The 24,312-nt window shown below is 35.9% G+C and overlaps 1 protein-coding gene across 1 annotated transcript in view; it reads left to right on the top strand.

The window, feature by feature from the left end:
* Positions 1 to 11,800, top strand: part of LOC123806338 (general transcription factor II-I-like) — a 70,552-nt gene extending 58,752 nt beyond the window's left edge. Inside the window, exons 9-10 of the mRNA XM_045819390.1 lie at positions 366 to 443; positions 11,739 to 11,800. Coding sequence (XP_045675346.1) covers positions 366 to 443; positions 11,739 to 11,800 — 140 coding nt within the window. The remainder of the gene's footprint in view (positions 1 to 365; positions 444 to 11,738) is intronic.
* Positions 11,801 to 24,312: the final 12,512 nt, after the last annotated feature.

Genomic DNA, 24,312 nt, shown 5'->3' with positions numbered 1-24,312 from the left:
ATATTGATTGTTAAAACCAATACTCACAAGTAATTTTCAGTGGCTGGTAAAAGTATTTTTAATAGTGAATGAATACAGAGTGTGACTGATTTTCTTTAATTCCAAAGACAAGAACTGTCAGAGAAAAAATTAGCAGCAAAAAATCCCAGAATATTAATAGTAGTTAAAACTTTGTCTAGGTTGGATTTTGGGTCATTCCCCCTACCATCCCCTACTACCTCCAACCCCTGCTGCCTAGCATACTTTTATCTTTCAAAGTGTTTAAAATATGCATTACACTGCATTATTAGGAGGGCAGAAGAGATTTCCCTGTACCACTTAACTGAATGTCCTGAAGTGTAATATAATTTCGTTTGCTTTTACAGGTATTTCCTTGGAAATGGCAGCTGTGACAGTGAAGGAAGAATCAGAAGATCCTGATTACTATCTGTATAACATTCAAGGTATTCGTATCTAATACAATTGTTCTTTCCAAAAGGTATTACTGGTGAAAATTTAAATTGATCAATTGCCTGAGTTCTTGAAATACATTTTATTTATTGTTCCTTGATTGGCACGTTTACCTGTAATATATACTAGAATAAAATAAATTTAAAAAATTAGGCAGTACAATAAACTTAATTACAGGGGAAACATAGAAAAGAAAAGCCATTGCTATTTATGAAAGGTACAGTAAAAGCAGCACAACCTAGAATTCAATTCCAGTTTCTGATATTTGTAAGGCATGAATGATCTTCTGAAACTTTAATAGTTCGTTAAAAAATTTTTTTAATTAATTTTAGGAAGTGGGAGAGAGGAACATTGATTTGTTGTTCCACTTATTTATGCATTTATTGGTTGATTCTTATATGTGCTCTGACTGGGAATCAAACCTACAACCTTGGTGGATTGGGTGGATGCTCTAACCAACTGAGCTATTCAGCTTGGGTGTTGAAACTTTAATAATTGTATTTGTGCAACAAAAATAACTGTGTAAACATTATCATTATCTTAAAAATCTATAAAAGGTAAGACAGTAAGCTATAGCTACTTTTTGTTACATGTCTTTTTGCTTGATTATGAGGAAGGAATTAAAATTTATAATTTCACAATGAATTTTGCTTTTAAGCCTTAATAGACTTTAGTTTAGAAGAATGTTTTCTAGATTTCATAGAAAGTTTAATTTTTTGCATGTGTAAATTACATCAAAACATTTAAAGAGTAAAATCTGTTTAGTTTTTTTGTGTATGCCTATCAAACCATGGTCACTTCAATCAAGATAATGAAATGTCCATCACCTCCAAGCTTCCTTGTGTCCCTTTGTCAATTCGCTGCTCTCCCCAAGCAACCACTGATGTGTTTTCTATCACTTTAGATTAGTGTCCATGTTTTAGAAATTTATATAAATGGAATCGTCACCAAGTATGTACTGTTTTTCCTGGAGGGTGGTGTGCTGTGAATTGCTTCACTCCATTCTATTGTTTTGCAGTTCACCCATGGTGTTCCATATAGCAATAGCTAGTTCCATTTTCTTTCTGGGTATTATTCTATTGTATGGCTATACTGCAATTTGTTTGTCCCTTTGTTTATTGATCGACATTTAGTTGTTTCCAGTTTGGGCTGTTAGGAAATAAAGCTGCTGTCAACTTTTGTTTGCAAATTCTTGTGTGGAAATATGCCTTCCTTTCTCCTGAGTAGATTCCTAGAAATGGAATAGCTGGGACATATGTGGTAGGTATTCAACTTTTTAAGAAACTGCCAAACTGCTTTGCACAGTGCATGAGTATACTATTTTACATTTCCTTCAGCAGTGTATGCTAGTTCAAGTTGCTTCACATCCTTGTCAACATTATGTGGTCAGTCTTAATTCTGTATAGTCCTTTTAGTGAATATCTTATGATACCTCATTTTGGTTTTAATATGCATTTGCATAATATAGGATTAGTTCATTTAGAGAGCTAAGCCATTATCTGTTCTGGAATAGTATAAAAGTGTTATGAATGAATTTATTCTGGTTTTAATCATGGGAATGAATACCTGTATCCATATGTTAAACTGTTTTATGGTGAATTCCATGATTTCTATCTGTCAGTTTTGAACATTTTATTGCTTGTGAGATTAGGAATTGCATGGCTAAAAGCTTGAGATAAATGTGAAAGTTTTTAATTAAAAAGTTAAAATTTTGGAAGATATTTAGCCTTCATAGCAGTTGTTAGTACCTTAAAAACATGCATACATATATTAAAGACTTTAATATTCTTTTTTTCAACAGATTGTTTAATTTTTTTAATAATAAGTTTACCTTTCTTTTTAATATTGTGTTTTTAACATTTGTGTTATGTCGACCAGGATTTTGAAAGCTTTTTTTTTCTGGTCCTCTTATGAAATTGGGAGTGCGATTTTAAGATGATGCCTGAATAATAAGAGTTGGAAATCAGATATTATGAGAGGAGAAAGATTGTCTAAAATGATACAGTCTTAAATGCAGTTGAAGAAGGTGGGAGCTAGACAACTAGTTTTTTTTGTTTGTTTGTTTTGTTTTAATCTAGCAAGCTGACAGATACAGTCCATGAAGTTTGGATATTTTTCCTAGTAATTGAATTTTGATAGTTCCTTGTGTATTCTGAGTAAAAGTCCTTTGCAGTGTGATTTGCATACTTAGGGTTTTTTTTTTTCCTTGTATGGATTGTGCTTAAGTATCATAGCTAAGAAATCTTAGTCTGACCCAACATCATAGAGATTTTTTCTTCTATATCATAACAATTTGTATGGGTTTACACATAGGACTTGTCAGTTTAGACCTAGGTTTTGTACAGAGTGCAAGATAATGAGTATCCAGTTTCCCAGCATCCTCTGTTGGAAAGGCTGTTCTTTTTCCATTGCATTACCTTTACATCTCTGTCAGTTTCTTGAGTATATTCTGTTACATTGACCTCTGTGTCTGTCCTTTTGCCAAAATTATATTGTCTTGAAATCATACTGTAAGAGTCCCTCAAAATTGTTCTTTTTCAAAATTATTTTGCCTATTTTAACTTTTATAATTTCATATGAATTTTAAAAATCAGCTGTTGATTGGTTAAAAAATCCGTCAGGGATTTTAATGACAGCTGTGCTGAATCTATAGAGTAACTTGGGTTAAATATCTTAATACAGAACCCTGTAGTTCATGAGCATGGCATGTATGTCTTACCTGTTTAGCTGCGCCTTGATTTCTTTCATCAGTGCATTGTTTTCAGTATAGAGATCTTGTACATACTTTCTAAGATTTATATCTAAACAGTTAAATTTTTTTTTGGTGTTAGTAAGTGGTACTGTTCTTTTACATTTCAGCTTCCAATTATCTATTGCTAACTACAATAGATTTTTTACGTTCTGACCTTGTATCTTGTGACCTAGTTAAAATTCGCTTACTCTAGCAACTTTTTGGTTCAATATTTTGGCTTTTCTAAATAGACATTGTTATTATTTTCCTTTTTTCCCCCTCGTGTTAGTTGTACTGCCTGGGATCATCTAGTGTTATGTTGAATTGGAGTAGTGAGAGCAGATAATCCTACCTTGTCCAGAGAAGAAAATCTTTCAGTATGACAGCTGTGGGTATATGTTTTTGTGTCAGTTTGTGAAGAGTTTTTATGGTGATTGGGTGCTTGTGAAAGGTTTTTATTGCAGCTGTTGAGGTGATTGCATGGTTTTTCTTATTTAGAATATTCAAATGATAATTGGCATTAATTTTCAAATATGGAATCAGCCAGGTATTCCTAGGATAAACCCTACTTGGTTAATTTTTATTTATTTCTTTATTTTTATGTTTCATCCTCACCCAAGGACATTTTTAAAATTGCTTTTAGAGAGAGGGGGAGGGAGGGAGGGAGGGAGAGAGACTACAGTATCAATCAGCTGCCTTCTCGCGTGCCCTGATCTATCTCACAACCTGGGTATGTGCCCTGACCTGGAATTGAACCTGTGACCTTTTGGTCCATAGGAGGACACTCGAACCAGTTGAGAGCCACACTGGCAAGACCCATACTTGGTTAACTTTTAAATTTCTTTTTATACTTATAAGACTATTGAGTTTACGTATTTATTCTTGACTGATTTGGCACATTATATCTTTTAAGGAATTTGTGTATTTTGTCTTGAAGCTTTTTTAATTTTAATGTTAGTAAGGGTTTATCCTGATCCCTCATTTTCAATTTTGTGATTTGTGCCTTTCATTTTTTTCTTGGTTGGTCTAGCTCAGGTTTATCAAGCTTGACAGTGTAGATATTTAGATCATACAGTTAACTGTTGTTGATATTTGTTTATTTGTTGTATGCTATGTGTTGTATGATGTTCAGTAAACTCCGTGACCTCTAACGACTAGGTAGGTATCAGTAGCTACTTCCAAGTTACGAGAATTAAAAATGTGTCCAGACATTGCCATGTCCCTGGTGAACAGTATCATTCCCAAAACAGAACCACTGGTCCAGCTCTGGAGTTTTCTCAAAAAATATTTTTCCTCAGTGATCCAGCTTCTATTTTGGAGTTGTTTGCTCTTAATGTTTCTTTGTTTTCTGTTGCTTTAATTTTGTTTCTTAAGATAGAAGCTTAAATCGTTGATTTGAGATCTTTTCCAGTACAAGCATTTAGTGCCGTAAACTACCCCCCATAAGCATTCGTTTAGCAATACCTCATGAACTTTGACGTGTATTTTCATTCAATTCAAAATATTTTCTAATTTCTCTTGTGGTTTCCTCTTTGTCCTGTGGTTTATGTAGAAGTATGTAGTTTTAATTTCTCTAAATTAAAACTTGGAGCACACCAAACAATATGTCTCACAAATTCTGTTTTACAAAAAAACAGAGTTTTTTTAAAACTATGAGTTTGCTCTCATAGTTTTAATTTCTCTAAATTAAAACTTGTGGACTTTTCAGATATCTTTCTGTTAATGATTTTCAGTTTATTTTTATTGTGCTTAGAGAACATTCTTTGTGTAATTTTGTTTAACTTTGTTAAGGTTGATTGATAAAGTGGTACAAACGTGCTCTATCCTTTCTCATATATCTGTGTCCCTGTTCTATAAATTGCAGTAGTGTAGAAATGCCCAGTTGCCTCTGTGGGTTTGTCTGTTTCTCCTCTCATTTCTGTCACTTGTGCTTCATGCGTTCTAAAGGTCTGTTGTTAGGTGTGAGTCTCATTGAAGCTCCTCTTGGGTTACTTTCCTGGCCACTAACCCCTGTCCTGACTTGTAACAACCTAGATTAGTTCTGTCTGTTTTTGTATTTCATGTAAATAGAATCCTTCAGCAGGTTCTCTTTTTTTGTAAAACAGAATTTGTGAAACATATTGTTTGGTGTGCTCCATTTTTTGCATTGCTGTATTATATTTCTAAAATGCTTTTTAAAATGAAATGTTTAAAATCTACCAACAAATTGTACATCTGCCGAGGTTCACTGGAAATCTTTTGTTGTCCTCATCTCCCACATGGCATAACATGTTAAATATGTAATTGACATCCTTCTTTGAGCTCTCCCAGATTACCACTTTTTCCCTGTTCCTCTTGAGTTAACCTTAAGTTTTATTGAAATGAAGGTTGTCCTTCCTGATAAGGCTTTTATATTTTTACCTTGCATATAATCCCACAGAGGTGTCTGCATGTGTATCTGTGTATAAATATTTTGTGTATAGTATTTTCTCAGTTTTTAAGCTTCACATGAATGGTATCATACCATATATATTATTATGTATGTGTTCTTGTGTGTCATTCAGTATAAGTTTTCAAGATGTATGTATTTTGTCACAAGTAGATTTAATACTGTCATTGTGGTAGTTATATTGTGATCATTTGTTCATTCTTCTACATAAGCACATTTGTTTTCTTCCAAAATTTTGGTATCCCCAAATAGGCTTGTACATATTTCTGCATACATTTCAGTCTCCCTGTAAGATAGTGGTACTCAGATGTGAGTGTTGGTAATACTCGATTTTCATAGCGATTGGTAGACACTACTAGCATTTTGGGTCTCAGGGTCAAATCCAAATGTGTGCTGTTAAAACATTTACCTAAAATTAAACATCATAGATCATTTGCAATTTTAATGGTCTGTGACAGTATGCTAGAATAAATTAAACAATATTAATTTGAGGCCAAAAAAGGAAGTGATAGGTATGAATAGTAACATTACATAATATATATAGTAATAAGATACCAAGTTGATAAAGCAGTCATTAATTTTGTATACTTAACAATGTAGCCTCAAAATAAAAAAAATTGACATAATTATGACATATTTACAAATCCACAGTCTTTGAGAAGTAAATGATAAGTAGAATATTTGAACTCTATAGTATATCCAGAACTGTATACCTATCAAATCAATATTTATTTACAAATCATGGAACTTTTACAAATATTCACTTTGTACTTGTTCACAGATAGCCTTTAAACATTCCCTGAACATAATGTAATTTATAACTTAGTAAAAACAGGTTATTTAAAATAGAAGTCCTGTATAATGGAAGCCTAAGAAATACACTTTGATGTAACAAGGACCTCATGAAAAAGAATTTAGAACAGAACAATGTTGAAAATACCACATACCTAAACTTGTGAAAAAGCAGTTGAAGCAACATTTAGAAGTCTGTTAGTACCCTTAGGTATCATGTAATTAATGTTTTTTGTATGTCTTTACCCAGGATCACATGGCTAGGAGGCCCTGAATGTGACATATAAATTTGGGTCTCTTTCATTCAATGCCTTGCTCTTAGCTATGCTTCCAAATACAATTTTTGTATATTCTACAAAGTTGTGTTCCTCTGTGATCTGTCCTTTGCTTATAATGTGTGGTTTTGTGCCTCTGTGAAATTCCTCATGCATTAGCAAACCAAAGAGCCTTAGGATATTTTCCAAATAAATAGTCAAAGATAGTGTGTATTTCATATTCATGTAAGAGGTTTCATGTTAAGTAGCCATTGAAAACACTTTTCTTTCTCTTTTAAATGTTTCATTACTAATGTGCTGGAATAACAATATGCAAATGTGTTATAATCTTTATAGCACTTTGTAAAGGTGTAATCAACCCCAAATACTTTATATGTTAATAATTGGAAAGGACCATGTTAAGTTATTAAAAAGTGCGTATGAATTTGCAGGAAAGGGGGATTCTGAATTAACTGGTAGTTTGTCTTGTTTCTATTTTATTTTATTTTATTTTATTTTATTTTATTTTATTTTATTTATTATGCTATTACAGTTGTCCCATTACCCCCACTTCATTCCCCTCCGACCTACATGCCCTGTCCAACCCACATTCGCCCCCTTTAGTTCATGTCCATGTGTCATAAGTTCTTTAGCTTCTACATTTCCCACACTATTCTTGCCCTCCCCCTGTCTATTTTCTACCTATCATCTATGCTACTTTTCCCCTCTCTCTTCCTCCCACTTCCCTGTTGCTAACCCTCCATATGATCTCCATTTTTGTGATTCTGTTCCTGTTCTAGTTGCTTGCTTACTTTGTTTTTGTTTTTGTTTAAGTGTGGTTGTCAATAATTGTGAGTTTGCTCTCATTTTACTATACATGTTTTTTATCTTCTTTTTCTTAGATAGGTCCCTTTAACATTTCATATAATAAGGGCTTGGTGATGATAAACTCCTTTAACTTGACCTTATCTGAGAAGCACTTTATCTGCCCTTCTAAATGAAAGTTTTGCTGGATAGAGCAATCCTGGATGTAGGTCCTTGCCTTCCATGACTTGGAATACTTCTTTCCAGCCCCTTCTTGCCTGTAAGGTCTCTTTTGAAAAATCAGCTGACAGTCTGATGGGAACTCCTTTGTAGGTGACTGTCTCCTTATCTCTTGCTGCTTCTAGGATTCTCTCCTTCATTTTTACCTTGGCTGATGTAATTATGATGTGCCTTGGTGTGTTCCTCCTTGGGTCCAACTTCTTTGGGACTCTCTGAGCTTCCTAGACTTCCTAGAAGTCTATTTCCTTTACCAGATTGGGGAAGTTCTCCTTTATTATTTGTTCAAATATCTTTTCCACTTGTTGCTCTTCCTCTTCTCCTTCTGGTACCCCTGTAATTCAGATGTTGGAACATTTAAAGATGTCCTGGAGGTTCCTCAGCCTCTCCTCATTTTTTTTGAATTCTTGTTTCTTCCTTCTTTTCTGTTTGGTTGTTCCTTTCTTCCTTCTGGTGCACTCCATTGAGTCCCAGTTTCTTTCCCATCACTACTGGTTCCCTGTACATTTTCCTTCATCTCTCTTATTGTAGCCTGCATTTGTTCATCTAATTTGCAACCAAAATCAACCAATTCTGTGAGCATCTTGATCACCAGTGCTTTGAACTGTGCATCTGATAGGTTGGCTATCTCTTGGTCGCTTAAAAGTACTGATAATGGGGCTTTCAATTCTGTTTGAGCCATATTTTTCTTTTTTTTTTTCCTTTGGGCTGCTCTCGCCTGTTACGTATGAGGGGCAGAGCCTTAGGTGTTCACCAGGGTGGGACGCCCCAGTTGCTGGGTTGTGAAGTTGTATGTGGGGGTGGGGTCTGAGAGGGAACAATGGCACTTGCTCAGCTCTCTGTCGGACCTCAGTCCCTTCCGCCTCTTCCCCCGAGCAAACTGGGCCCCTTTGGTGCCAATTCTCATGTGGGTGGGCTTTTGCACTATGTGGAACTCTCCAAGGACCTCTCCTGTGAGCCTGGGAGTCTCTCCCTGCACCTCAACCCCCACAGGTGTTTTCAGTCAATGTCCAGAGGCTCTATTTCCCAGCGCTGTGATCCTGGGTTGCACGCAGTGCTTTGCTTCACAATTCCCACCTCACTGGGTCTGCTGTTTGCCACCCCTCAGCAGCGGTCTGCCAGCTGCTGCTTGCACACTCAGGGTCCACTCACTGAAGTCTTGCATGCCCTGGATGCCTTAGGTGCGGGTCCCAACGCTCTCTGCTCTCTGTGCGGAGATCTGAGCCTGGCTGCCCGACTCCGCCCCTCCTACAGGGCTAGATGAATGGGTCTATTTTAACTTCTTGGTTGTCCGATTTCCATACAGTTCGATTTTCTGTCAGTTCTGGTTGTTATTCTGTTTCTGAATTGTTGTTCCTATCTTGGTTGTGCAAGGAGGCACAGTGTGTCTACCTATGCCTCCATCTTGGCCAGAAGTCCCTGTCATGTTTCTATTTCAAAGGAGATTCAAGCTTACTGGTAGCTTAATCACATGACTTTAGAGATCCTAAGAAAGGTATAACAACTTGATTCTGCATTTTTCTTCAGTAAGACAAAAGATTAAGCAAATATTTGTCAAGGAAGGAACAAATATACCTTGTAAAATAACCTTGCACTTATAATTTGTACGATGTAAAAGTTGCAGTTTGCTTTTTTGAACCTTTTACTGTTGTTTAAAAGAACCCATATTCACCATTTTAGACATATCATTCCTGTTCACTTCATGTCTAGTCATTTTTAAAAATTCTTCTGTCTATGAATTTGAGCTCAATTTTTTCATTCACTGAAACTATAAATTGATACCACTCATTTTGTCAGTCTTTTTTTTTTTTTAATGTTACCTTTTTTTGTTCAGGAAAAGGCTGTAGTATTCCATATCTTTCACCCAAATTTCTTTACTAAAGTGACCCAAAATACATTTTTGGGATTGTTTTTGAAGTATTATCTTTGTATTCCAAAGCAGGCCCTTCTGAAACTGATGATGTTGATGACAAGCTCCCCCTTTCGAAGTCTTTGCAAGGTATATATAACTTTTCACTTCCATTTTCCCCCATACTGTTTTTATTCAATGTTTCTTTATATTGGACGGACTGTGTTGTAGTATTTATATTTGTATTATTACTTTTCTAAATGGAAAAGGAAAAAATGTATTGGCCTTTTTATTCTTTGAAAAACATAAATGAACTTCACAAGCAACAATTTTTCAAAACCAATTTTCCCTTTTGTGAATCTAGTAATGAATCTTGAAATGGGTACATGACACACTTTCATATTTAAGGTAAAGTACACATTTATAAATACCTTATATCACAATAGTCAGAAGTAAGGTTTTTATTGTAAAGTTAGTAATGTAAATATCAATAAGGATATGTTGATACTTAGCTTTTTGAAACATTGATCATTTATAAATCCCTGAGTTCATTAATTGAATACTTTTTTGAGAATTTTTGTAGTGTTCCCTAACTTGATGACCATAGGCTCTTTGTGATGGCTTTTGCTTCTATCTATGCTGGCTTTGAGCACATTAGATTTATTTTCTTTAGCTTTGATTTTTGAATGTAAGTGTAATTGCTTATTTCATATTTTGACAGAACAAAGAGGACACAAAGAATCATTGTTTACACGCACTCTTGTAATAATTGTGAGGGTAGAACAACTAGCTTAAGTGTTGTTATTCTTTCCCCAGTCTGTCCTTTTTTAAGAATTGGTCTCTTGTCCATTACCTCCCATTCCTTTGACCTCACTCACATCTTTGTTTTTTTCGATGTTAGAGTCAGAGAACCTAATGCTTCGTAACTCCAAATGTTGAAGTTTTAAAAAAGAAGGAAGGTTCTCTGCGTTGAGAAAATATATTGGAAAAAGTTCAAGGTTCAAGAATAATTCATTGATCTAGATTTATAGATTTGTGTTTTGAGCTCAGGTGAGTTTTCATAGTATGAAGTGGAAAAGAATCCCAAGATAATTATGGTATCATAAAGCTAGATATCGAAAACCAAAACTACTTGACCTTAGTATGACATTTCAAATTCAAAAACACTGAACACTGAATGACAGTTTTTGAAACTGATCAATGCTTTTTAAAAATCAAGGTAAAATATATTCAGAACCTACGTCTCAGTGTTGTATGTTTAGTATAGCTTCTGAAATTAGTTGTCAATGGATGACAAAGTAAATGATTGATTTTTTTTCCCTTTCCCCCATGGGATTTATTTTTTTACTCATAGGTAGTATATTTATACAGAAAGGCAGGGATCTTCAACCTTTTCCATGTTAGCAGCTCATATATTTAAGGCTAGAGGATGACTATTTGGGGGCAGTTTGGGTACTTAATTCTAAGTGGCTCTCTAATGTTTTAGTTGACTATTTTCCTATTTATGAGTAAAGCTTCTGCGCTAGTAGGATGAGCCTGTTTACCTTGTGACTGCCTAACCTGATACATTGCTTTATGTTCCAGTTTTTAGAAGCAGGCAGATTATATTACCTGCATTAAAATGCTTTTGAGACTAAAGGTAGTATCTTAAATTTTAACTTACAAATTTCCTTTAAGTTCAACTTTGGATAAATAATGGGGATTGAGTTTTCATAGCTTCCACCATAGTAAAAATGGAAAGCAGGAAACATGTCACAGCAAAACCTGAACTTGTTTATCTAGACTTAATAGAACCTATGAGCAAAAAAAGAATTTACTGTTTTTTTTTAATGTGTGAGTCATTGGCAGATGAGCATGGTACATTGAAACTTAATTGTTCTATTTCTCAAATTCTAACATCTCTGCGTAGTTATATTGTATAGTTACAGTAACTTACAGTAAGTCCCCAAACCTACTTAGGTTTACACTATATATTTTACATTTTAAAATAATTTTTTGAGTTTTCAAATAGAAGTGTTAAATGTTTTCTGAATTAGATCACATTATTTGAAATAACTACTGAGTTAAAGAATCAGTTTGTGTATGTCATATTATATATTTTAAATGGTTTGCATTGTTACCTAGTTTCTTTTCTTTCAGTGTTTCAATGTAGGTTTTTATTGGTTTATTATATGTGGTTCACTTTCTTTTTAGGAAGCCATCATTCTTCAGAGGGGAATGAAGGAGCAGAAATGGAAGTACCAGCAGAAGGTTAGAAATAAAGGGACTTTTATTTTGCTGTATTTGTATGATGTTTGTGTTCTGTATTACAGAGAATACTATCCTTAAGACATCTTATTCGGAAATTAAAAGATGATTGTTTTGGTATACCTTCTTAGCCAACAGGTTTATTTTCTTTTTAGTCCTAAGATGTAATATACCTCTTTTACTATACTGACTAGTAAAGCATATGGGGACGAAAACTTAAGTGGTAAGTAAAACTCTTCCTGATGCAAAGTGTTGCCCCTTTTTTTCCTGATCATCTTGTGCCATATTAACACTTTTTAAAGAAAGAAAAGCTTTAGTATGTTAGAATTATAATTATTACTGTCTCAGTTCCTATTTCAGTTGTTTTTTTAATATATTTTACTGATTATGCTATTATAGTTGTCCTATTCCCCCTCTTCACTCCCCTCCACCCTGCACACCCTCTTCCACCCACATTCCCCCCCTTTAGTTCATGTCCATGTGTCATAAGTTCTCTAGCTTCTACATTTCCCATACTATTCTTGCCCTCCCCCTGTCTATTTTCTACCTACCATCTACGCTACTCATTCTCTGTACCTTTTCCTCCTCTCTCCTCCTCCCACTCGCCTGTTGCTAACCGTCCATGTGATCTCCATTTCTGTGGTTATGTTCCTGTTCTAGTTATTTGCTTACTTTGTTTTTGTTTTTGTTTTAGGTGTGGTTGTTAATAATTGTGAGTTTGCTATCATTGTACTGTACATGTTTTCTATCTTCTTCTTAGATAAGTTCCTTTAACATTTCATATAATAAGGGCTTGGTGATGATGAACTCCTTTAACTTGACCTTATCTGAGAAGCACTTTATCTGCCCTTCCATTCTAACTGAAAGCTTTGCTGGATAGAGCAATCCTGGATGTAGGTCCTTGCCTTTCATGACTTGGAATACTTCTTTCCAGCCCCTCCTGCCTGCAGAGTCTCTTTTGAGAAATCAGCTGACATTCTGATGGAAACTCCTTTGTAGGTGACTGTCTCCTTATCTCTTGCTGCTTCTAGGATTCTCTCCTTCATTTTTACCTTGGCTGATGTAATTATGATGTGCCTTAGTGTGTTCCTCCTTGGATCCAACTTCTTTGGGACTCTCTGAGCTTCCTGGACTTCCTGGAAGTCTATTTCCTTTACCAGATTGGGGAAGTTCTCCTTTATTATTTGTTCAAATATCTTTTCCACTTGTTGCTCTTCCTCTTCTCCTTCTGGTACCCCTATAATTGGGTGTTGGAATGTTTAAAGATGTCCTAGAAGTTCCTAAGCCTCTCCTCATTTTTTTGAATTCTTGTTTTTTCATCATTTTCTGTTGGACGTTTCTTTCTTCCTTCTGGTCCACTCCATTGATTTGAGTCCCAGTTTCCTTTTCATCACTATTGGTTCCCTGTGTATTTTCCTTTATTTCACATAGCATAGACTTCATTTTTCCACCAAAATGCAACCAAATTAAACCAATTCTGTGAGCATCCTGATCACCCGTGCTTTGAACTGTGCATCTGATAGGTTGGGTATCTCTTCGTTGCTTAGTTGTATTACTTCTGGAGCTTTGATCTGTTCCTTGGTTCGGGCCATTTTTTTTTGTCTTAATGCGGCTGTTATGTAGTGAGGGGCGGAGCCTTAGGGCGGGGCAAGCCACATGGTGGGTTGTGTCCCTGTATTTGGGGGAGGGGTCTGGGAGAGAACAATGGCACTTGCTCCACTCTGCCTGATCCCGGTCTCTTCTGCTGCTTCTGCCGAGCAAACTGGGCCCTTCTGGTGCTGATTGCTGGGTGAGTGGGCTTGCATACATTCTAGGACCCTGTGGGTCTCTCCAAGGAACTCTCCTGTGAGGCTGGGAGTCTCTCCAGGCACCTCAACCCCTACAGGTGTTTCCAATTGGTGTTTGTTTGTTCATTTGTTTTTTGTGTTTTTTTTTTTCTTTTTATTTTTAGAGAGGGAAGGGAGGGAGAAAGAGAGAGAGAAACATCAATGGGGGCCATGGCGTGCCTGCAACCCAGGCATGTGCCCTGGCTGGGAATTGGACCTGCAACACTTTGGTTCGCAGCCCACGCTCAATCCACTGAGCTGCGCCAGCCAGGGCCTCCAATTGGTGTTTTAAGGCTTTATTTCCCCTAGCTGGAGCTCTGTGTTTTGGAGTCTGTCTGGCTCACTAGTTTCGCCTGGTTTATCTGCACATGAATGTGGGATGGCCCAGGGTCTGCCAGCCACAGCGTGCGCGCTGGAGTCCACTAGCCACTGCTTTTTTTGTCATGACCCATCTTCCCATGGCTGCTAGACTCACCCCACCTACCTGTCTAGATGAATGTGTCTACGTTAACTCCTTGGTTGTCGGACTTCCATACAGTTCAATTTTCTGTCAGTACTGGTTCTTTTTTTGTTTCTAAATTGTTGTTGTCCTTATTTTGGTTGTGTGGGGAGGCACTCTGTGTCTACATATGCCCCCATCTTGGCTGGAAGTCCCTATTTCAGTTTTAAACAAACTATTCAATGGTGTCAATTTTGAAAGTAGGATACTATATGCTATATAAGATAAATAAAAGAAAGTTTTCCTCTGTGCTTATTTTATACCCACAACTACCCCATGAACCACATTCTCTATTTATCAGCCATCCTCCTTTACTCTCAGGGTTGAATGAATATTTAGCTGTGGTACAGCTTTTTTATTTCCTGGAATCTTGAGTTAAACTGTTAGGATGTAGAATGGCTTCCTATTTCTAAGCGGTTTATATCGTTTAAAAACAGCTTTTATAGATTGTTCCCAAGGAAAATTACTGGTAAGTTAACCGAATCTTGTTGTAGAATTACTTCTCTCATAGACTGGTTGTGTTGCACCTTATTTTTCTAGGTTAAAAATGAAGTCTGTTTTGTAACTTTATAGTCTGTATATTTGCTTTTTTTATTTTTAAAATCCATTACTTTGATCTTTTACCTTCTCTGAGTGGAGGGACTTCTTAATCTTTCCAAATTCAATTTTGTAAGTAAGGTTTCTAACTGGAATACATTTTTTGCAGAAATAGTAATATGCTCATTTTAAACAGTATTTTAGATTTTTCAGTTTTTTTAGAAGATAGTGTACATGAATTTTTTTTTCTGTGTGGAGATAATTAAATACTTCTGATGTAACAAAATTTCTATTTTGCAGAGGTGGTATTTACAAGAAAATACCGATATATAATATACATGGAGCAGGTTTCATCAGGCACCATGAATTACTTCACAGTTTACAATTCTATAATTAGATATTAGGCTTTTACATACTTTATTTTTGAGGAGATTTTTGTTGTTTTATGGCAGTGTTAATAGAGTTGAATCAAACCTGGGTTCTGGTCTTCATTCCTTTACTAACCAATAAACAATCTTTGGCAAATCAATTAATCTCTCAACCTTTGCAAAATCAAAGAGAGTTGATAAAGATACTTTCTAGCTTCTAGCACTAACATTCTGATGTACATATATTTGTTTGGTGCAGTAATACAAATATTAATGAAATTTTTAATTTTTAAAAGAATCTTGCATATAAAATTAGGGGATGTAGTCCTGTTTGCATTTTTATTGTCATTGTCTTAACCTAAAGGTCCCCACTGCAAACAACTGTGGTTGGATTTAACAATTAAATCATTCCTAGGATTTCTGAAAGCAGAGGAGAAATAGTAAAAACAGGAAAGAAAAAATTAAAGCCTTTATTTTCATTTTAGTGTTTTCTAGTTATACTAGGGAAATAATTGCGACTTTATTATAACCTTAGTCCCCTAAAAATAGAAGTTTTTTGAGTCCATCAATGCAGGTAACTTGGTATTACCTAATAGTTTTCCAGAAGTTTTCTACTTTTTGTTTTTTTATCCCTATTTCTAAGTAAAGAGGCTAGGTATTTTAGTAAATATGAGATGAAATAAAATGCCAGTAAAACTTTATAGTAGGCTGCTTTTGGAGTATCAGATCAATAAAATGTTGGAACATAGAAAGTGCTTTATAATGAATGTCATTTTAGAATTTTTTTTCAAGATTCTACTCAACATGTCCCTTCAGAAACAAGTGAGGACCCTGAAGTTGAGGTGACAATTGAAGGTTAGTTATTGAAAAGCCTTGATTCCAAAAGTTTACTTCTGGTCATGAAAACACTTGTCACATTCACATTTCTAAGTATGCATTTCATTCATTCTTAAAGGAAACTTGTGATAAGAATTGATGCATATATGTGTATGTCTAACCAAAGCAGCCCACTTCCCAGCAGTGCACCCAGTGCTTTGGGAGTTTTAGACAACAAAAGTAAGCTGTGAAAATGAGCAGTGGACCAGGCTGTACCCTGTCATTGGGAATTGAAAATAAACAATGAAAACTATGACCAGACTGGATGCACATGAAGTCAAATTCTGTACTCTGTTATTGGGTTGTGCTAGCTCGATCTAATTAGTATCAGTAACCCCTGTTATCTCCTTGAGTAAAGTGGAGAAGAAAGTGATGATAGGTAAGTCAATTTTTAAAGGGAGTTTTCTCCTAAAATACTATTAGGCTAACATATAACCTGTTCTTAAAAAGTGTTTTTGAATCAGTAGGTACAAATATATTCTAAACTAATCTTTATAGCCAAAGTTGCTTTAAACCTAGTTTTTTCTTCAAAGATAATGCATGAATGCAGATGAGCAGGTTTATCCTGAATTATTATTATTATTTTTAATATATTTTATTGATTATGCTATTACAGTTGTCCTATTTCCCCCTTCACTCCCCTCCACCCTGCCCAACCCCTCCCACCCACTTTCCCCCGCTTTAGTTCATGTCCATGTGTCATAAGTTCTTTAGCTTCTACATTTCCCATACTATTCTTGCCCTCCCACTGTCTATTTTCTGCCTATTGTCTATGCTACTTATTTTCTATATCGTTTCCCCCCTCTCCTCCTCCCACTTCCCTGTTGCTAACCCTCCATGTGATCTCCATTTCTGTGCTTCTGTTCCTGTTCTATTTGTTTGCTTAGTTTGCCTTTGTTTTATGTATGGTTGTTACTGTGAGTTTGATGTCGTTTTTTACTGTTCATATTTTTTATCTTCTGTTTCTTAGATAAGTCCCTTCAACATTTCATATAATAAGGGCTTGGTGATGATGAACTCCTTTAACTTGGCCTTATCTGAGAAGCACTTTATCTCCCCTTCCATTCTAAATGAAAGCTTTGCTGGATAGAGCAATCTTGGATGTAGGTCCTTGCCTTTCATGACTTGGAATACTTCTTTCCAAGCCCATTTCCTGCAAGGTCTCTTTTGAGAAATCAGCTGACATTCTGATGGGAACTCCTTTGTAGGTAACTGTCCCATTATCTCTTGGTGCTTGTAGAATTCTCTCATTCATTTTTACCTTGGCTGATGTAATTATGATGTGCCTTGGTGTGTTCCTCCTTGAGTCCAACTTCTTTGGGACTCTCTGAGCTTCCTGGACTTCCTGGAAGTCTTTTTCCTTTGCCAGATTGGGGAAGTTTGCCTTTATTATTTGTTCAAATAATTTTTCCACTTGTTATTTTTCCTCTTCCCCTTCTGTACCCCTATAATTCGGATGTTGGAATGTTTAAAAATGTCCTGGAAGTTCTGAAGCCTCCCCTCATTTTTTTGAATTCTTGTTTCTTCCTTCTTTTCTGTTTGGTTGTTCCTTTCTTCCTTCTGGTCCCTTCCATTGATTTGAGTCCCAGTTTCCTTTCCATCACTATTGGTTTCCTGTGGATTTTCCTTCATTTCTCTTATCGTAGCCTGCATCTGTTCATCTAATTTATGACCAAAATCAACCAATTCTGTGAGCATCCTGATCACCAGTGCTTTGAACTGTGCATCTGATAGGTTGGCTATCTCTCGGTCGCTTAAAAAAACTGGCTCTAGGGCTTTTAACTCTGTTTGAGCCATCTTTTTTATTTTATTTTACTTTATTCCTTTGGTCTGGTCGTGCCTGTTACGATGAGGGGTGGAGCCTTGGGTGTTCACCAGGGCAGGGTGCCCCAGTTGCTGGGTTGTGATGTTGTATGTGGGGGCGAGGTCCAAGAGGGAGCAACGGCGCCTGTTCAGCTCTCTCTAGGACTTCAGTCCCCTTTGCCGCTTCTCACAAGCAAATTGGGCCCTTCTGGTGTTGGCTCCCGGGCAAGTGGGCTTGTGTACTTTCTCACACTCTGTGGGTTTCCCCAAGGAGCCTCCTGTGAGGCTGAGAGATTCTCCCAGCCTCAACTCCCACAGGTGTTTTCAGTCAGGGGCCTTTAGGCTTTGTTTCCTGGCGCTGGGTCCCTGGGTTGTGCAGTCTGTGTTGCTGCCCGTTTTCCCTTAGTTTGTCTGCTCGAGAATGTGTGGCTGCAGACAGCCAGCTGCCTTGCACGCCTTACCGGGTCTGCTCGTTGCCTCCCACGCCCAGGGGAGGCGCTGTCCCTGCGCTTGTGGGGTCCGCCAACTGCCGTCTGTGCCCTACGCGCCTGCCAGCCACCGCTTTTTCCTGCCAGGACCCCTCGACCCCTCTCTGAAGGCCTCCGACTCTGCCCCTCCTTACCGATCTGGATATATGGGAGTCAGACTTCCATTCGGTCCATTTCTCTCTGTTCTGGTTGTTTTTTTGTTTGTAAATTCTTGTTGTCCTTAGTTTTGGTTGTGGGAGGAGGCACAGTGTGACTACCTATGCCTCCATCTTGGCTGGAAGTCTCATCTGAATTATTTAAAAATTCACCTAATATAATTGTTAACAGTATCATCGTTCATATTTAATAGTGAAGTATGTATTTTTTCCTTTCACATTGTCCCACACTACTCCCCTATAAATTTTTCTCCCTCAAAGTATGTCTTTCCTAAGGAAATATATTGAAACAAAACAACAAATTACACTATGTTATGTTTACATCTGCACTGTTCTCAAGTCCCTCTACTCACTTGATTGTGTATACATCTAAGAATAATTTGATACATACACATGTATATAGTTAGTTTTATAAAATACATGCTTTCAACATATACATTATAATGAACATTTAAAATACACATATATCACATTTCCCATAAGTTTTTTTCCCCACCATAACCACACATCTTGGTAGTTCATCTTTTCTTGTTTTTTTTAACTGCTGCATAGCTTTTCTCGGATTTATCTTGTTCTCTCTCTCTCTCTCACTTTCTGTCTAATAACATGTCTCCTCTTGGTGTCACTTGGTTATTTATAGTATTTGGCTACTTAACAACTAACTACTCGAAATGTATGTCTTCATTGCTTCTAAAAAACTATAAATATATTGGTAGTTTTCACCTAACATGAGGTTTTCCTCATCCTTCAATCTCAAAATAATATATATATTTCTTTTATCATTAATCTAATTTTACTAACCTAAAAGCAGTTTTGAATTGTTTATAGTTTAGCATTAAAAAATTTAGTTTTTTTAATTTGTAAACCTCATTAACCATCAGAAAAGGAAATCTAACTTAAGAGTTTATAAATATTATAAATACTGAAAATTTTGTCTTTTCTATACAGATTGGGAAAATAGATTATATTAAAATTTATTAGGACAAAGATTTAAATAGGAAAATAACCAAGTTATTTTTTACCATATCTTAGAGCAGATAACGGCTGTATTAAAATTGTTTGGAAAGGAAACACATGCTTTTTATAATATAAGACTTTTAAAGAGATGTTAATGATAATCATGAACTAAATAGCTCATGAACCTGAAATGCATCAATCTTCAATTTTACGTCTTTGGAAGGACTGATAAATCTTATTCTTTTAAACTAAAACATACTACAAAAAGCTTTAGCATTCAAACTTGCCAACAAGTAGTAGAATTTTGCTATTTAGATGGCTTTTGTTCACAATACCAATGAAATACCAGGTCTGTGGAAATAATTACTTTACAGAGTAGATGTTTCTATGGCACATATGTATGTGAACAAACTATATGTCAACCTTAATTAAATTGCTACTGTATTTGCCATGTATAATGTGTATTTTGTACCAAAATTTTAGAGAAAAATAAGGATGCATATTATTATTATTTTTTTTAAAGGTTTTATTTATTTATTTTTGGGGAGGGAAGGGATAGAGGGGGAGAGGGAGGGAGAGAGAGAGAGAAAGAGAGAGAGAGAGAGAGAGAGAGAAACACTAATGTGCGGTTGCTGGGGGTTATGGCCTGCAACCCAGGAATGTACCCTGGCTGGGAATCGAACCTGGGACACTTTGGTTCCCAGCCCGCGCTCAATCCACTGAGCTACGCCAGCCAGGGCTTGGATGCATATTATTCATAGATAGTACTAATTCTGTATCATATAAATGCTTTGAATTCTTTTATGTATGCTTATGCATTAAAAGTGTATGTCTAGAAAGCAATAACGATATCCATATGCAAAATGATACCCTGGAATATGATAATTGGTTTTGCTGAATTTATGGCGAACTTACAACAAAAGCAGTTTTGGCCAACGGTTCAACAAAATGAAATGAAGAGCAATATATTGTTATCCTCAGAGTAAGATAGATGATGCCAATTGTTATCCAGCTGATAAGATTGGGGATGCGGACTTTATTACCATCTGGGGAACAGTGCGACATTTCTCTTCATACACTTTAGGTAGGAGAAATTATGGGAAAATCCCTTGGAAAATGTCGAAACAATTTTCATACACTGGAAGCTTTAACTAAAAGTTATTAAATATGCTAAAAAGCATGACAACAGCTGCCAAGAGACACTTTGGACCTCCTCCCACAGAGAGTGTCATCAGGTTGTGGAGGCAACAGGAAGAAAAGCTTCTTCAGATGCCAAGGCAGAAGAAGGCAATGCGAGGGAAACCTCCAAAACCTCCAAAGTGGCCGGAGGTGGGGAAGGAGGTGAAGACTTGGACTTTGGAGCAGCGTCAAACTGGGGTCTGTCTTTCAACCAAGATGGTACAAGAAGAAGGTGAAAGGATTGCACAAGAAAAAACATTGATGATTTCTCAGGGATGCCTAAATGGTTTTGCTGTGTATAAAGCCACCTAGACGGTTTTTTATCAGTACATCAAGGAAGGTAAAGTTTAAGTCTGTGATATTAACAAGGAAGGTCAAAGGAGAACTTGTGCATATTATGTTTAATAAATACTATTTATGTTTTCTGGAAAGACTGCACAATGGTAGGAACTCATTAAATATCTATAGTTAAGAAATTATCTTTTGGCATATCTTCGTAATAGAAAAAATATACAGGCACTGAAATTGTGATTTTTTTTGGTTTGTTTAATGTAAATGTTCCAGAAAAAGGTCCCTGTTATCATATGTTTAGTTGGGGAGCGGGGAGGAATTCCTGCCTTTCATGAATAAGGCAAGTTTAAAAGGAAAAGTGTATGTAGAGAATGATGTTAGTTTTGTTCAGAAAAATACTGGAAGAAGAAGATAAATGAAGATCATTCCACATGCCTATGGATGACTTTTATTTTCTCCTGTTGTATCTTTCTGCATTTCCCAAAGAGTTTATAGAAAAGATTAAAAAAAGGACTTGGTTGTCTGAGTTTGTCAGGTTTTCCACACTACTTTAAGTTTGATATATTCATTTGAAATTATGTGGCGTTCCAAGGGGCTGACTGGCATTAATGCAGATGCATTATCTCTGCAGGATAACATTCCTTACCCAGTGCCGGTGGTGTGCTCTTCCATTTGTGGTGGTCCACCTATACTTAAATCAGTGGTACACCTTTGTAAGTTGTGTGACTTAGGTTTGAGAAGTAGCCCTTAGAATTATACATCTGCGCAAGCCTTAATTTCATAAGCACCATGAGTATGTTTTTGGGTAAAATCAAATTGCTCTCCCGTCTTTGACAGCCTTATCTTTGATGTGTGCTGAGAATGTCTTAGCTCAACCTTGTCTGAGATCTAGCTGTTATGAAACAAGCTAATATGGGAAGTTTTTTGCTTTCAAAGAGGTTTTCTAAGCATGCAGTTCTCTTTTAGGGCATTGTTTCCCAAACCTGAGCCATTCACATATGTTCGTTCTGCTGTGGCCCAACCTTACCCTATTCATTACTTAGTTTTTCCTTTAAATTGATTTTATGCAGATTCATTTAAAAGTGAATTTTGTATCTTCCAAAGTAAAACTGTCTTTGAAATTTTTATATTTCTTTCTTTCTCATATACATTTAAAAATATACATAAATATTTGAACAAAAGAATGCAGTTGAACATGCAGTTGGTTCACATCACCTCATACAGGACATGGACTACAATTCGGGCAGCACTGTTTTAGAGCTTCAGGAGTTGGATTACCTGTCATTCTCTGGTGGTATCCTTTTTTGTGAAATTCATGCTTAGGATGTAGGTATATATTTGGCTGCTGCATATGATTAAGGCTTGCGTTTATTGAAATGCTCATTTAAACATTCTGCAAATGCCAAGCAACTTGTATGTATGGGAGAAGGACTGCACTAGACGCCAAGGGTTTAGGAGTGAGTGAGGTAGGCAAGGTTCACTGGAGGGTGTTGAACAAAGAAGCAACAGGTTCTGTCCTTCACTTTGGAGAAACAGAGCTGCTGTGTTGCAATAGTCTGAGAGCAGAGCATAGTGGAAGCCAGAAATCCAACTTGGGAGGCTGTTAGAATGATCTAGGGCAGATAACATGGTGCTTCAGAATAGGATGGTAGAATAGGATGGTACAAGGGGTTGGATTCTGGGTATGTTCTACAGATAGGGCTGATATGCTATGCTGTTTGTCATTGATTAATTATTGTGCTTATCTTTTTATTTTTAAAGTTTTTATTTATTCATTTTTAGAGAGGGGAAGGGAGGGAGAAAGAGAGGGAGAGAGACACTGACATGAGAGAGAGACATCAGTCACATGCCCTGGCCCACAACCCAGGAACATGTGCTGATGGGGAATCCACCAGGGACCTTTCAGTTTGCAGGACAACACCCAACCCACTGAGCTACACCAGTCAGAGCTCTGCTTATCTTGTAAATGTAACTGGGGAGTTCACAGAACCTGTAACTGAGTAGGTTAGCATGTGAAGATTTTGTGAGTAGAGTCATGACCTGGATGCATGGGCGAAAAATGCCAGTTATTAATTTGAAATGTGAAGGGTAATTAATGACTTTGAGTGATTTCAGAAGGGATACAGTGCGTAGTTGATTTTGATTTGTTTTTTGTTTACTTTGAATGGGTAACAGTTTGTATGATAAAACACAACCAATTTGGTTATGAAAATAAAAGTATCAGAAAAAAGCTTCATATTCTGTTTATGCATTTACCGATGAGATTATATAACATATTTTAGCTCTGAAGTCTGTATTATCTCTAACTATATTTGTAAAGGTGATGCTAAAAGAAAAAGAGGTTTTTTTATAAGTACGAATTTTGAGTTGGGGACCGTTGCTGCCATCTTTTAAGTCATGGAATCACTAGTGTCAGTACTGGTAGAATAACATTTCTGATTAATAGTTTTTGTACATTAAAAATATTTTGAAAGTTGTTTTTTTAAGCTTTTAGTTTTGATGCTATGAGTAGTTTGGGCTTAATTTTGAAGCATCCTGAAATATGTATCTTTTTACACAAAAGTGGTTGTTTATAAAATTGGAACACCATGATATTTAGAAATGGTGCTATCTCCTGGACCCAGGTATTAGAGGTAGAGTCTTGGAGTTTTCTTTATATTCTCTGCTGCAGAGAAATAATTTTGATTTTGCAGTCAATAAAAACATTTCTCATCCTTTCTTAATACCAATTATAGGGTTGGTTTTTTTCCAGCAGAGTAGAGAAAAAGTGGAAGATGTGGCTAAGTTCATAGCTATTGTGATTTAATTTTATGTTTTATTTATATGATTTAAATGAATTACTCTTTTAATGTAATATGTGGTGTGATATTTTATCATTACAAATAATTAATCTGTTTGTATTCATTCACATATAATAGACTGAAATTCATTATTTGTCCCTTCAGAAATGTGGTAACACTTTTTAATTTTTTATAATCTTTGTTAAAGATTTGAAATCATTGTTGTCTTATTAAAAAACACTCTCCCAGACTTGCCTTTTTTCTGTTTATGATCAATGAGGTTACTTTTATCAATGTATTTATACTGCTAAAACCTTTGTGTTCTAAACTAGGTTAGACTGAAGAAGTGAGGTCTTGACACTAAAGAAAAGCACTCTTGGCCTTTCACCTTGGCCTCTGTTTCAAACAGTGTAGATGATCATTGAGATTAATATAATCATTGCAGTTCTTCATTATCATCCTACAGCTATACTTTCTTTTTCATTTTATGTAATTTAATTAACCAGTTTAAATGATGATCTATAAATATTTTAGGCAACATTAGCCTATGGGGAAAATATTTCTGTTTTAAATCATTGTTCAATCTTTGGGAAGAAATATTCATATTAAATATTTAAAATGCTTTGATAATATTTATAGATGAAACTAGTATATTTCCTTTTACCTTTTGAAAACTAGCATAAAAATGCTCTTAGGGTTCTAAAAATCTGTTAGGAGGCTAGAAAAGAGGGTTTATTCTTTCAGCATGTCTCCAGAATTGA

This window comes from Phyllostomus hastatus, unplaced genomic scaffold (genome assembly GCF_019186645.2).
Source record: "Phyllostomus hastatus isolate PE091 unplaced genomic scaffold, TTU_PhHast_1.1 phas_scaffold_385, whole genome shotgun sequence".
NCBI lineage: Eukaryota > Metazoa > Chordata > Mammalia > Chiroptera > Phyllostomidae > Phyllostomus > Phyllostomus hastatus.
This window is presented reverse-complemented; position numbering and strand designations above follow the sequence as displayed.